This window comes from Clupea harengus, chromosome 18, assembly GCF_900700415.2.
Source record: "Clupea harengus chromosome 18, Ch_v2.0.2, whole genome shotgun sequence".
Lineage (NCBI taxonomy): Eukaryota > Metazoa > Chordata > Actinopteri > Clupeiformes > Clupeidae > Clupea > Clupea harengus.
This window is the reverse complement of record NC_045169.1, coordinates 3,315,601-3,331,453: the sequence shown is the minus strand read 5'-3', so window position 1 is coordinate 3,331,453 and position 15,853 is coordinate 3,315,601. Positions and strand designations below refer to the sequence as shown.

Genomic DNA, 15,853 nt, shown 5'->3' with positions numbered 1-15,853 from the left:
AAGCATAGATCCTGTGGTAGGCCATGCTAGGCATGAAAAGGCAGAAGTTTATCTTAAACCATCATTTATACTCTGCAGGTCTCACCAAACCAGCCTAACGTTGTAGTCTGTGTGGAACAGAGCAGGTTTTGAGTTTGACGAATAAGCTTCACCATCAATGGAATATATTTGAGATATTGTCATTCAAAGCCACAATCGCAAATACAGCTGCGAGTAGCGATGAGGGGGGTCAAGCAGACAGGCCAGAGTTGCCATGGAAACTTGATGTCATTATGTCAAGGGCATGGTTTTAAGTACTCACAGCTACTTTAATGTCAATTGACTGGCCGAGCTCACTTGCTGTTTGGCGGCTTCGCCAGTCTTAGTAAATCTCACGCCAAATAAGCCTTTGAAGTTTGCAACTTTATACGAAATTATGCAAATTGCAAGTGTTATTGTGTAAAGCACGTCATGTGATGTTGAGGAGAAATGGGGTGATTGTTTTTTTCTGTCCTTGAGAATATAGTGTGCTGGAACAGTGATACTCCCTCTGTAACTCTGTTAAATAGACAATTCATCCGATTCTCACAGAGTGCTTGCTGTTCACTCTGTGTGTTTCTGATCCTTCTGCAGAAGACTAATACATTTTATACTAACTCTTATTATAAGACTGATCTCATTAGACTGGTTATTATCAGATTTCCATCACAAACCCTTGAAAATTTTACTCGGCTAACTAGTTAGCTTGTAATAAATTACACTAGCCAATATATATTATGCTCAATATGTGCCTTTATCATGTCCGAATCAGAATCATGTTCATTGGCCAAGTAAGTTTACACATACAAGGAATTTGACTCCGGGTTTAGTGGCTCTCAATGTACTTACACAGAAATATACAACACAACAGTTTAGAATAAAATAAATAAATATAAGATAATATAATAATTTGTAGTTAACTGTTCATTAGTGTGACGGCAAGGGGGAAAAAACTGTTCCTGTGTCTGGTGGTTTTGGTGTACAGTGTTCTGTAGCGCCTACCAGAGGGGAGAAGTTGGAACAGGATATGTCCTGGGTGTGAGTGGTCTGCAGTGATTTTCCCTGCCCATTTCCTGACTCTGGAGGTGTACGGGTCCTGGATGGTGGTCAGCTTGGCACCGATAATCATTTCTGCAGACCTGACTGTCCGTTGTAGTCTGTTCCTGTCCAGTTTGGTGGCCGATCCAAACCAGACAGTGATGGATGTGCAGAGAACAGACTCAATGCCTGCAGTGTAAAACTGGATCAGCAGCTCCTGAAGTACAGGTTGTACTTGTATGTCACCAACAACATTCAATCGCTTAGAAAACAATGTATAAATGCTGAAAACACGAGCAGTATTTCAGCCAAACTAAAATGTGTCACTCTTTTTTTGTTATTCAACTCGTTATGTTAGCGTTCATCTCTGATGTCACAATAAAACTAAAACTGTCTCATATTTGTGTAAAATCTTGTAATATTACTCTACCTTGTCAGTCGACATGCTTCTTTGACTTCTGCCGTTGTCTCTGCCTGTTCCATATCCTTCAGCATGTCAACAAAACAGGTGGACCACTGTCCATTAGGGGATCCCAAAGCACGATTTGTATTTACGACACTCTGCAACTTTAGGGGGAGCTCAGTAGCAAAAAATACCAATTCTTGCATAGTTTACAGGTTTTTGATTAAACCCAATATGACGGCAACATAAATTTGGTCGACATGATAGGTTGTCCCATGCTTGAGATCTCCCAAGATACCACCTGACATTACCACTTTTATAAGGCCAACATATCAGAAGTTATCAGGAAAAATGGGTTTTCCCCTACTACAGCGCCCCCCACAGTGGTCAAATGATCTGCACCACCACAGGGTCCCGAGTCCATCATCTCTTCCTCACCACTTTTCCTCGACCCCGATGGAAAGCGCCAGGAAGTCAAGGAAAGATGTGAAGCAGAATTCATATGGACTTAGGAAAAGACAACCCTGGTGCTACAAGAATACAACTGCGTATACACTAGGCTACTTATTATGCAAAGACAGTGGCATTATGCTGTCCAGACATTATGCTGTTGACGAGGGTCACATTGATCGGTTGTTGATTTGGTTGTTGTTGCTGACCGCTCCAGTGTACCCTATGTTAAAGGAGATACGAAAGAAAGCATTGAAGCTCCTTCCTAAGCTTTATTTAATTTGACCAGCTCTTATTATGACTGTCACTTAGATACTTCTGGGTCATTTCACTCAGTTAGAAACCTTCCTAATCAAAAAAGTGTAAGGAGTTGATGTTGTTCCTGGTGTATTGGATATTTAATCTTGGGCTAACTTACAGAGCAACATTTCTGATATAAAGACAAGTGACTGAATAGCCTACTAGATGGCTAGCTAGATGGCTAGCTTGCTAGTTCAGTCTTTTACACCATTTACACGGCACACCCTCACAGAGTGAAAATAGCATTTCACTCTACTTTCATGTATTTTCAGCATAATACATTTTTTTACATTATTTGTCTGGTCCAGGAAGTACAATGCATTTCTGCATTAAAACTCATAGCCACTAGATGGAGCCAATTTTTTTAATTTGTAGGACAAATTCAGCCTGAGCAGGTACAATTGTAATTCACTCAATTCTAAATCCTAAAGTCCCATAAGGTGTTAGGTTATCAAGTTATGTGGGCACACAAGATCAATTGTTCCCACAAGATAAAAAAAAAACTGTTATTAACACTGCAGTAATATTAATCATTAAAATCCTCTAAATTACATACATATTCTATCAGCATTGAACCAGGCACAAAATAATCCAACAAATAACGCAAACCTTAGTCTCTGATGGAACCTAGTAGAAGGTGTCATTATATGTCATGATATATCCAGTCAGTAAAAGTGACCAATGGAAAGGACCATGTCCTGAATAGTATGGATAGGGAGGACAGATCTATATGGGAAAGAATATATTCCCTTCCTCTGTTTGTGCTCAGTGCTCTTGTTAAAAATGAGAAATAACTTTTGTTGAACTGTGTTGCCAGAAAACTCTTATACCGGACATATAAAAACGCAGCTTGGGATAATGTAGAAATGCTCCTTGGTCCTTGGGTTACACAAGGTAGCTTTAATAGCTGGGAATATACTGACCTAATCCGTTGGGTCTTACAGGATCCTCTTAAAAGTTTTTACTGTCTTTTCACCCAGGGTGTCTACCAGAGATGGAAGCAAGCTTTATTGAGCCCTTTCAACCTGTATACAGTGTCTCTGAATCCCTTGCAGTTCCTTTGAAATGTCTAATTCTTACCGGGTGGTACGTGATTGAATTTTAGGTGAGTGAAAATAGACTTACTGAGGATTCATGAGAAAGCTATTCTCCAGTGGTTAGTTGGAAATACAAATATTAGCCTTTACTTTTCACTGCTTTGTATAAATGCAACAGCTGACGTAAAAAAGAAAAGGGCTTTTGCGAACAAAAATAGAACATACACTTAGACCTTCTAAAGACGTTCCAGTTGTGGTCATCTGACAGTAAACCAGACCATGTTGTTTGAGCCAGCAAATGGGCAGTGCACATTCATTAAAATGACCATCTGCAGGGAATGGTTTTAAGAGATATTTCTAAAGCCAGTGTTCTATTTTTTTTTTTTAAAGGTAAAAGAAAACAAATTAAGAGCACTGATGTAACTGCTGACTGTCTTTCACACCAGTTTCAACAGAAGATAATCAGTGGTATAAAATACACCGTCACCTCTTCAAAGGTCAAAAGGTCATGTAATTTAGTCTCACTCACTCCAATTTTTATGTGGCCTGTGGTTTTTACAACAGACTTTCACTGAAAAAGCTCCCACACAACTGAGAGAAAACTCCCAGTGCTTTAGAGAGAAGGCAGGATTGCTGCCCCTTTACACAACACAGATCACACAACTATTTTTATTGTGTAGGAAAGGTTCCCTCAATCATACACATATTGAGGATATGGTTTAGAACTAGGGCCTGTAATTCGCAGAATATGTCCAAGAATTTGTGAAAAATCTCATCTGGATTTGTAGACTTTTGGCTCCTCTGCTGTGGTCAGATGTTTTTTGTTCAGGCAAATGCAGTGTTGTTTGTAATCAGTGTCTGTGAACTATTGGATGCAGTTTGCCATTCAGAATTCCTCTGGGATAGTGTGCAATGTTTTATGTTTTCCACAGGGCCACAAGAACAATGACTTTAAAATGGATTCATTGTAAGTTTTTTAATCCAAGAGCCTCCCATCCTACACTGTTGAAAAAAGAATGGAACGGAATGATGAAAATCTAAGGAAGGCGAGAGGGAGAGGGGTAGAATGTTGATTTTTGAGTTTTGTAAGCACTCAGGAACCCTTCTGGCAGAGGCAAGGAACTCCTCCTCTTGTTCTTCCTCTGTGGTATCTGGAGCCAGACTTCATGTGCAGATTGCCACGTAGGCTGATGTGTGTGCGTAAGAGTGTGTGTGCGTAAGAGTGTGTGTGTGAGAGAGGGAGAAAGGGGCAGACAGTAGGAGATGGAGAGAACGAAAGAGGGAGCGAATGGATGGATGAAGAGGCAGACAGAGAGGAAGAGGAAGAAAAAAAAGGAGAGAGAGAGAGAGAGAGCAACCTGTCAGCTGAGTTTGAGATTCTGGAGTAATGGAAAACTGCTGTTAGCTCAGGACAAATCATCTGCGCTGTCTTTCTGAAGGGGAATGTAGGCAGGATACGCAAGCAGTTCAGCACAAGCTTTTGCCATGGCTTTTATTGGTCACAAGGAGTTCTTTTTCATATTTTAGCCAGGCAGAAAAGCAAAACATAATAAAATACAACAATTATGTAGAATTGGTTCATACAGTACAACCACTTCCTTTCAAAGATGAAACCATCAAATAGGCTTCTCTAATGTAGATTCTTAATTGTCAATTACTACATTTTTGGTTTATAAAAATAGATTTTAGATTAGCTTTTCAAAAATGCTTTATGTATCTGCTAAACTTGAATAACCACATGGACCCAGATTGACCCAACAAAAAATGTATCACCCGCATCTTTTTATGGAATTACAATCTGTGCTGTTTTTTGTGCTCCGCTGCGCGCAGGGGGCCCGGTGGTCCTGTTGGGATTTATTTTCCAATACTGACTGTCGGACTATACATTCTCCCTTATATATTTGATACAACTATACGGAGCTGTGAACCTAAGGTTTATGATTCCATTAGCTCCTAGTATGAGCCTTTTTTTTTCATTTTAAGAGAAAAAGAGTGTTTTTCTTTTCCGTCCAAGCTAGTTTATCAAAAGTTTCTAAAGTAATGTGAACTTTGTAGACTCTCTCTTTGTCATATCTGTTCACTTTCTCCATGATTCTCCATTCTTCATGATGCCCAGACCATACAAACAACAAACTTCTCACCACTGCCAGTCTCTTGGCCTAATATCAAAAGAGGGTAATTTCAGCGACATGGACAGAGGAACTGGGTTAATTGCTTGCAGATGTGTTTCCACTGTCTGAGGGACAGACAGTGTTTTCGTTGCCAGTTCCAGTGAGACACAGACATAGGGAGGGAAAGGGAGAGAGAGAAAGAGAGAGACAGAGAGGACCAAAAGTAGATGAAGAAAAGAAGGAACTTTTGACCCAGGACAGATGGTTCTGATGGTGTGGTATGCAACAAATCTCAGATATTTTAATGTGTTCATGCATATTTCAAAAGCAGAATCTGGTGGAGATATTAATACCTGATCTGTTGTCGGTGGAGTATGTGCTATTTTAATGAAATTCCCATTTCTCATTTTAGTGGTATGAGAGTATAGCCTGGGTATCTTGGGCACATTTTAAAGCGCCAGTTATATTTCTAAAGGGTGAAAAACATAACATTTATACCACTAATTGTAATAACATCTGGCAGACATTTATAAATATGCTCAAAAGTCATTTGTAAAAACTATTACACTCTGTGGTATATTTACTCCATGTATAGTAGCTGAAATGTTTGATGTTAGCTCATTTTTAACCCAATGTACTAGGTGTGAATAACTCAGAGTTGTCCAGACATAAGTCTGCAGTCACTGACTGGCTTCTATAAACATACTGAGTCCCAAGTCTGCAACTGATCACAGTTCTGAGTCGGTCCAAGAACTTGAGGGCTAAAACTTTTCTCGGGAACCATATAACAGCTCTTTCTTTTTCAACCTATTTTTTTGTCAGATTTCTTTCCTTACACAAGCACAAGGTCACGTGACATAGTAACTGAAACGTGTACATTTCTCCTTTAGTTGGATAAGACATGGAGATGGCTGATTTGCTGCTGTGTGCTGCTAATTTCACTGAGAAAGAAGTTGTACATGATTGGTCTGACAAGGGATCATAGATGTCCACACATCATCCCTCCCCACTGGCTCATAACATCTGTGATGTCGCTATCTTTAACAGTAGATTACTATGGCTATGAAGACATCTACGTGCTTATTCTTAGCCAGATACTGGGAATAATATAAAAGAGACCCACAATTTGTCTTACCTGCAGAAATCCAAAACAGGCTGAAGATACTCAAATGCACATTGCTAACAGAATAAGATGACTCAGATACTTTATGATTTTTCATGAAAATCTGTTAAACAGGAGACTGACTATCTATTACATTGAAGATTGTACTGCAGTGCACATTCTGCAGTTCTAAATTAGTGCTAAGTTAGGACAGCTGCAAACAATGATTAATGTAATAGATATCACATTACACATTATAATGTGCCTTGTCCTTTTCTCTCCATAGGGTTTCCCATATCAGGTGACAAGACGAATCTATAGGAATAATTATATGGTCACTTGTTTGTATTGTATGTTACATGTTTGTATTACATAATTTAGAACACTGTAATAATTGTCATGTTCAGATTTGATAACTGTGTGAAGCTAATTTGGTGAATAAATAGTAATGTAATATCATAGGCCTACCCACAATTAAACACAGTGTTAGTGCGTGTCAGTTGTTGCAATCCTTCTCGTTTTCCTTTTCATTTCTGCAGCATGAAAAATGCATATTGCACTTATACTGTTCTGTCATAGTGCAGAGCGATAGGACATTAAAATGGCAAGACGGGCTTTGTCTGTTTCTCTGTATTGATGCTGAAACCTTGTTGCTAAGTTAGCCTATATAAGGGGGTCTGTGGATTTGTGATTGCACTGTGGTTGTGGAAAAAAGTGCCACCTAGTGTACAGCTAAGCACAAGTCCTCTTATTAAAACGGAAGGTTTCGCACCTGATGAAGACTTACATTTCAAAAGATTGGATAACATTTTAGATTAAAACATCCCATTTTAGAGGGGTATGGCAGACACCATACATATACTGTATATATATATATATATATATATATAGAGAGAGAGAGAGAGAGAGAGAGAGAGAGAGAGAGAAACACCTGGACTTTATGATGTTCTTTGATGGTTCATTTGATAGGGAAACCTATTGCTTTTCATTGCAAAAGGGAATCAAATGCATTTCATACAGAACTTCATACGGGTGGCCAAAGTGGTTTATAATGAAAAGTAGGTTGTGACCAGAACCCCTCATTACGTTTCTCAAGCTGCAAGTTTCACGTCTGGTATCAACGAGAGAACAAGTCAACATTACTCCGTCTTAAATTAAAAAACAAAGCTAGTAACAGAACTCCATGTGAAAGATGATGTGTCACTGTGAGGCTGGGGACTATAAGAGACAATGAGATATTCATTACCCCGCGGCCACAGCTCCACATAATCGGAGCTTTTAACAAAAAACCTAATATATGGTTGGTTAAGAAACGGAAAGTAGGTAGGGATGTGAACAAACCAAGCCTACATTTCTAAACCAATATCAAATCTGCTGTTGATTTACCGTTGATATATCCAAAATGCTGCTAGCAGCAGTATATTGTCTGCTGCTCCAATTGAAAAGATCTGTTCTTAGACTTAGGCTTGCAATTGCAGGGGAAATTCGTGGAAACTATGTACATCTCCCTTGATGACTTAAGCATGCGGATACATTTAATGCTCTGTAAGAGTAATTTTCAGAGACACAATTCATCACAAATCTCACCACATGTCATGTCTCATCACAAAGACTATTTAAAGGAGTTAATCAAAGGGCTGAGAAATATTATTTACAAATTTGGTTACTGTTACAAGGACCTTGTATAACAACGGAATTAGAAACCTTACAAAATCAACTCCTCCTACTTAAGCTCCCCATAGAACAGCCAACTTGGGTAGCTCTCCAGTGTGGAGACATGAGAGATTGCGCCTAGATCATGCGTATGGCCATGTAGGCATTTTTAAAACATGAAAAAGATATTATAATTTTTTTTTCCAAATCAGTTTTTAATATTTCTTTGTCTTTGGGATATTTCTGAGCCTACAGTCTGTCCTTACGTTGACCAAAATATTCACTGCCTCTTAAAATGCAGATGCGTTTACTTGACACTCTAATTTGCTTAAGCGCGCATGTATGTCTACTCAGTTGCATACTGCAAACTACTCACTCTCAACGAGTCCGTGAACAAAGCCTTGCGAGTACTGCCTCTGATACTGGGCAGACCTTTCAGTGGCAGCACAATGGCCAAGTTTTTAGCATACTCAGCCACGGCTCGGAATATCAACCACCGAGGCAAAAACAAAATAAGGATAATTCCGAGGGCAAATCCATAACTATCGTCAGCAACGTCAACTCGGCGAACAGTCCTTCGAGCTCATCCCGACCCCTTAATCCCGCCAATGGAGCGGGACGCACTGTCGGACTGCGTCGGATACAATCTCAAACACAGAGGCGCAACCGAGGACCCATCGCGCGCCTAAATCAGCCGGCTAATCGAAATGACACTTCAGGTAACGGCACATCTGGTGCTGCGCAAAACCAAGTCACTCGGACCCCTCCGCTATCTAATCTACGGAGAGAAGACATGATGGCCGGAGACGATCCTTACAATCCATACAAGTCTTCTGACCCAGACAACCCATACTACAATGACCCTGACGCATACGAGAGACCGCGACGCAGGCAGCGCCCGGGATATGGCACAAGGTACTTTCAACACGGTAAGAGCGACGCAAATGTGAATGCGATTATGTGAATGACATTTGCTGTGTGAGTGATTTGTTCATTGTAAAAGTAACTTACTTAAGGGTGCATACATCATGGAAATCACTAGATATACATTCTCCATAGGCCTGCCTGACCTTGTGCCAGACCCTACTTATATCCAAGCCTCCACGTACGTCCAAAGAGTGCCCATGTATAACCTTAGATGTGCCTCTGAGGAAAACTGCTTGGCAAGGTATTGTGAAGAGAAAAAAAAGTACTGTGCATAGACTGTGTTTCAATGTGGAATATTATGATTTATGTCATCATAAAGAATTGTGAAAATGTTTGCTCCAAAAAAAGACAGCAATATCTATAAACCTTTAGTTTCCCAGGAATCAGTTGCTAGTGGGCTGCCTTTCTGCATCATCATTCAGTTAGTCATGTAAAAAGAGTTCCAAAGAGACATCTGTTTTTTTTCTTCTCCTGTCAACATGATTTCATCATGCATATTTGAGAGATTTTCCACAGAATGCCATGTTAATTATTGGATCTGATTGTATCTTGGATCAACAGTTCAGCCTACGGTGCTCGAGACTATGACACACGGCAGCTCCTGAGGTTTCCACAGCGTGTGAAGAATCAAGGAACCTCAGACTTCTTACCGAGCAGACCACGCTACTCATGGGAGTGGCACAGTTGTCACCAGTGAGTGTGTACATTTCTGTCCCAGGTCTACTCAATCATCTTTCACTGACTTCACGTGTCACCTGTCTGTTTGACTTTCTGCCCTCCTCCAGAAACCTTTGGTTATTTGAGGCATGTTAAAAGAAAAGGTTTATTGATTTCTTGTTCCCTGTGAGGGCTAAACCTGTGCTCTTGGTTCCTCTGAAGACCAAACCAGAGATTTTTCGTTGTGAAAGTGACAGTAGCTTACAGAACTATTCTGTATCCTCAGTGTGTCTGTCTGTCTGCATGGAGAGTTTCAGATCCTGCTGATTTCAGTGTATGCCACTTCCAGCCTTTGACAGTACAACATGAAGTCTCCTATTAGCGCTTACCTAATGCTATTTTTGGAGTTGTGTTACGTGTGGTTACAGTGTTCAATTCCAAGGGAAATGGTCTGAGTGCTTGCTTTCATAAAACACATAACTGGCCCTCTCACTTGTCCTGTAGAGCCAAAAAACCCAATGCATGGTAATGTCTTACAGCATAGTTTTGTTCTGATGTAGGGAGGCCACATTACTCTACTACACTTGGAGTGCATTTGGCACATTCCCAATGCATACAATGACCTAATGCTGTAGCCAGTTGTAGAAAACCCTGAAATGTCATCTGCCTGGAGAAATCCTTTAGGAAAGAGATTTTTTAGTATTCTGGCTTTTTTTTTGTCATGAAGCTGTTTTTGATGTAGGTATCCATCCTCTGTTAAAAAACTTTGGTTGTAAACACATTCCAATTCTTCAACACAGTCTATTTGTTCTTTACCAAGGATGTGTGCAAACATGATCCTTTCCATTAGTTTCCTGTCTTTGTTCTCAGATGAGATCTGGTGAAATTGGCAGTTCATCAAACCACTGTCAGACAAAGACCACCCAACCATATGTTTATAATAATAAGTCCATAATAAGTTGTTACATTTTATAAAGTATGCTTAAAAAATAAATAAATAAATAAAAAACGAATTAGACAGATGATGTTTAAAGAGGTGAGTTTTTAAAATGCTGTTTAAATCTACCAAGGCTCTCACTGGAACGGACAGTACTAGGTAGATCTTTCCACCACGAGGTACCACAAACAAAATTAGTCTTGACTGCCATCTCTTGCTGCAGTGAAAAGGCAGAGACAACAGAAGCTGAATGTGTCGATCCCTCATCCAAACTGAAATATCACTGAGGCATACAGAAATTCAAGCCGATATTGTGGAATCATCCAGGGAAAAGGACAAGTGCAGTTGAGTATCATCTGTATAACAGGGATAACTCATCTAAGGAAGTGGTGTGGATAGAAGATAGGAGGGGTCCACGTATCGATCCCTGGGGTACACCAGTGGAAAGGTGATGAGATTTTGATACTTGTCCCTGCCAAGAAACACTGAATGAACATCAACAAGATACAATTCTAATCAGCTGTGTGCTTTCTCTGAAATTCCCAGTTCAGACAAGGCTGAAGAGATAAGGATGGTGACAAGTCTAGTTAAATCAGAACTGATGACTGAGCAGAGACTTGTGCTACTCTCAATGCACCCGTCACAGATAAAAGAGGTTAAAAAGGGTTTCAGTAGAATGAACACTCTAAAAACCAGACTGCATGCGCTTTTTCAATCGCAAAATAATTAAATATTCAGTTTAATGGCAAAAGAGCCCCAGCTGGGGGGCACTGTGGCGCAAGCTGATAAGCCCCCCATTTACGGGCTTCATTGCCCGCGGGGACACAGGTAATGTTTGAATGGGTACAGTGAAATAACCTAGGCTATCTGACATGACAGTTAATCACCGACATCCATTTGTGGATTAAACTGGACAGATCTGATTTCTGGTTAGTGTTTTATTACTAGTTGCTAGCAAAACAAGCCTGTTCCCTAACTGTAGGTTAACATAACTTGTCATGGAAACAAAAGTTGGCCTCAGCTGCATTATGTGTTCTTTTATTCTAGCACTTTTCATCAGGAAAAGATGTTTTGGCACAGCCTAAATGCAAAGTTTTGACTTGCAGGTCTTCATCAGACAAGACTGTAATGTTAACGTAAACCACAGAAATGTTTGTACTGTTTGTACTGTTGCTGTAAAGTCCCTCCACGAGTTCTGTGCCATCTTGGAATCCCTATGCTCCTACATTGAGAGGTCATACCAGCTGTGCCTCGTGCAACAAGTGAAAAAAAAAAGGGAGGTGCGCAACCAGCCAAAACGACACCAAAGCGCACCACGTGGCAGCAGAAATGGCGTAATGTTTGCGCGTGCGGTTCACAAAGTGTATGCTCCCAAGAACAGTGAGCTTAAATTCCCCTGAAGAACCCACAATGCGTAATTTATTAAATTAAGGCCCACTGAGTATAAAGTTTATAATGCTTTACAGAAACAAGACTGGTGAATAAGAGCATTGAAAGCAACTCTTCCTGCTAACTTGCAACATTAACACAAAGAAGGCAGGAAGGCCCCCTTTGTTTCAACACAATGGTTCCCTGAAGTGCCAAATGCTCATAAATGTCATGATGCATCGTTGCTGTCCTATGTTATTGAAATATATATAAGTGTACAATTACATAATAGCAATGATGAAAAAGACAGTTTTTATGTAACAGATCACTAAAATGATCTCTCAGTGTAGCCGTTCTATTTGTAGAGAGTTGTACCTATAGGTGCACGATTACCGATCCAATTGTTTGAAAACAGATCGGAGTCGTATCTTTTGCTATCTTTGTAACACATATATGGATTTTGTGGAATTATTTTCTAATTTAGTGCCATTTGGGGAACATGTGCAATGTCCAAATGTAGTCCTTTTAGTGTACAATTACAAAGCCTTGTTATTGGAGAACCATCAGTAGCCATTGCTGACAACCACATAACCATCCAAGTAGCTCACAAGTCTTCAGGTATGCACTTCATGGGAATACATTAATTAGGGCTCCTGTTCCAAAACAACTATGCAGCTCGCCTAGTCACAACGATTGGCAAAAATGTAGCACTTGTAATTGGAGGACTGGAACCATTTTTTCCATACACCTGTTCTTAAATCTCTAAAACCACTTTCTCTATTTCACATGTTTTCTACTTTTGCACTCTATTTATTCTCCCCCCGGCATCTCAGCCACTGAAAGTTTCCCTGTGATTTCAGGCACTACCACAGCATGGATGAGTTCAGCCATTACGACCTGCTAGATGCCAGCACCCAGCATCGTGTGGCAGAGGGACACAAGGCCAGCTTCTGTCTGGAGGACACGTCCTGTGACTATGGCTACTACAGACGATTTGCTTGCACTTCACACACCCAGGTAATTACACCATTGCTGTTTACACACAGTATCACTTAAGGGCAGTTCAGACTAAATTGCCTAAATTGAGGCATTATCTCAGAGTGAAATGCCACTATAATTTTCTTTTAAATGGACTGAAATGGTTGGACTTGATGCACTTAATTGTGTTTGAAATGAGACACAAGTGGTAGCTCTACACATCAGCATCAGTCCTGTTTTCGCACACTGGTGTTCAGTAAACACCAATTACTAAATCTATTTTCAGCAACTACTTTTACCTCCGCCAAGGAGGTTATGTTTTCATTGTCACTATTTGTCTGTCTGTCTGTCAGCAGGATTACGCAAAAACTGGCTGAAATTTGGTGGAGGGGTGTAGCATGGTCCAAGGAAAACCTTATTTAATCTTGGAGTTGATCCGGATCAAGGGCCGGATCCAGTAAAAATGAACTGTCTTTAACATTGCAAAGATAGGGCACATTGTCCATGGTGGGTGTATGTGCTCTCTGAGGGCCCTTCTAGTTTGAGGAGTGATCATAAGGGTTGGTCGCTACCTACACAGTTAGAGACCACCCCAATGCAGGAGGCGTTCAAGCGTCAGTATTTCATTAAAGGTACAATATCTGGTGAAAGGTTGGTGACATTTTAACAGAATATCAAATTGTACCTCTCACTTCAGTGCTCCTGAAGCAACGTGTTGATTGGTTGGAACTGTTTATGGCTGTGTACAAACACCAGAGTTTCTCTGAGCAAACACACAGAACAGATAGTCAGTGAGGAGCAGTTTGCTGAAAGGTGTCTTCGATTAGACTAGATTATTAGATTTGACTCTACCTTTGAAGATGTCAATTTTGATGCGGGGTTCAGAAAACAGTGAAATCTGGTGTCCAAATCATATTATTTATGTATACTGGTTGGCAAATATCAAAACTCTCCCCCTCCTTATTCTGGGAATTAATATAAGAAAGGCCATTAGAGTTATTTCTGATAAAAGAAAATAGGACAAGATAAATAACAAAAACATTAAGAAGTACCATTATTTTGATATTACAATTACAGCACAGAAATATGATGCGTTTTATAAATAGCACTGTACTTTTTATCCCAAAGGCACATGTCCACTATTACAAATCGAGTGTTGCCCACAAAATGGAAAAGCAGACACTGAATAAAGACCAGATTTATGTGTGGTAAAAGGGAATGATGGGGTGAATTGTAGGCTCCTATAATCTGTTCCGTATGGTGAGTGAGTAGTACCCGTTTGTTAAGGTGCTGGAGGTTAAAGTTCAGACGAGATGTGAGATGGTTGTTCCAGTTCTGTTTGGAACCTCCTCCATTTATAGATCCAATATTTCCCACATTCTTCATAACAGAGTCATGCTGATTATGTCTGATTTATGGGCAAGAGAGGCCTTTCTGAGCTGAAGTTGGACCGTGGCAAACCACCTTCAGCAATTCATGCAAGGCTGGATCAGCTGTTATGTGGGGAATGACAGCAGTGTAAATCACTCAATGTCAGGCTATAATGTTCAAAGATTTGAGCCATATGTCTTAAAACCACTGTCTGCTGTTGCAGGGGTTGAGTCCAGGATGTTATGACACTTACAATGCCGACATTGACTGCCAGTGGATAGACATCACTGATGTGAAACCTGGCAACTTTATACTCAAGGTTTGTGTTAGTCTTGTACCATTTATATTGTATTACCTTCTCATACTCTGACCTATAATTTATGAATGGAATAAGATATGGATTGTTATACCATGCATTTATTTTATGTTGACAAATTATAAAGTAAAGGAAAAATAAAGGAAAATTAGTTTCCCGTTTTACCGGCCATTTGTATTGTTTGCAGAATGTAGTAAACACAGGGTAGTGTGCGTGTGTGAATATGTGTGTGACTATCAGGCCTATTTACTCAGGGTACTGTCTCTCATTCATCTTGCAGGTCAGTGTGAACCCCCACTACCAGGTCCCGGAGTCAGACTACAGCAACAATATTGTTCGCTGTGATGTCCAGTATACTGGCAACTATGCTCATGTCTCTGGCTGTCATATTTCACAGTAAGTATCTGGTCTTCTTTTGTAGATGACAGATAATCTCATCCATAATAACAGCAAATAACAGATGTGAAAACATGAAGGCATCTTATCACTGGAACATGTGTTCTGCATTCTTCTTTGTACATTCTTTGTCATTTCTTAAATGTTTATAATTAAACTGACCCCTCAATTGCTTTCAGATATTGAGAATGGACTACACTATGAACAACTGAAGGACAATTAAGACAGTGATCAAGCCATTCATTTATCACGTTAATGTCAATGATAAATACTTGTACTTAACAGCCACGGATGCTGTTTGGAAGAAGCACAGTATAAAAGCCCCACTGTGTGAAAGGTGAAATGTCTTAGAAGTTTATTTTAATTTTTGAAAAACTGCTCATACTGCAATTTTACATTTGTATTGCTTACTATTAAGATATGGTATCAACTGTGCATATGAAACTACACACTGAATCACAGCTTTCTTCTGTCTTTTCTATTAGCACATAATAATGTAAAGACGCCCTTCACTGGGCTACACCAGTAGACAAAATGTTTACAAAAAATAAATTGCAAGACTTCTTTTCTAATGTTGTAGTTCTAGTTCTTGTAGTGGAACTGTTGTGCTCTAATTTCCTGTTTCTGAGTTAACATTGTACACATTAGCTTATTACTGCGCCCCCACTATGTATTTCCGAATTATACTTGAATAAATCATTTAAATGTTTTTTACTTGTGTTGTGCATCACCAGATATATACAGTATATGGCAGTTCCTAAACTTTAAAGTTATCTGACACCGCACTTCCC

General features: G+C 39.8%; 1 protein-coding gene across 1 annotated transcript; it reads left to right on the top strand.

The window, feature by feature from the left end:
• Nucleotides 1–8,185: 8,185 nt before the first annotated feature.
• Nucleotides 8,186–15,771, top strand: loxa (lysyl oxidase a). The gene is made up of 7 exons (XM_012822222.3): nt 8,186–9,041; nt 9,172–9,280; nt 9,601–9,732; nt 12,862–13,018; nt 14,574–14,669; nt 14,947–15,062; nt 15,242–15,771. The coding sequence occupies exons 1-7, from the start codon at nt 8,408–8,410 to the stop codon at nt 15,246–15,248; spliced, it is 1,251 nt and encodes a 416-aa protein (XP_012677676.2). The 5' UTR covers nt 8,186–8,407; the 3' UTR covers nt 15,249–15,771.
• The last annotated feature ends 82 nt before the right edge of the window (nt 15,772–15,853 follow it).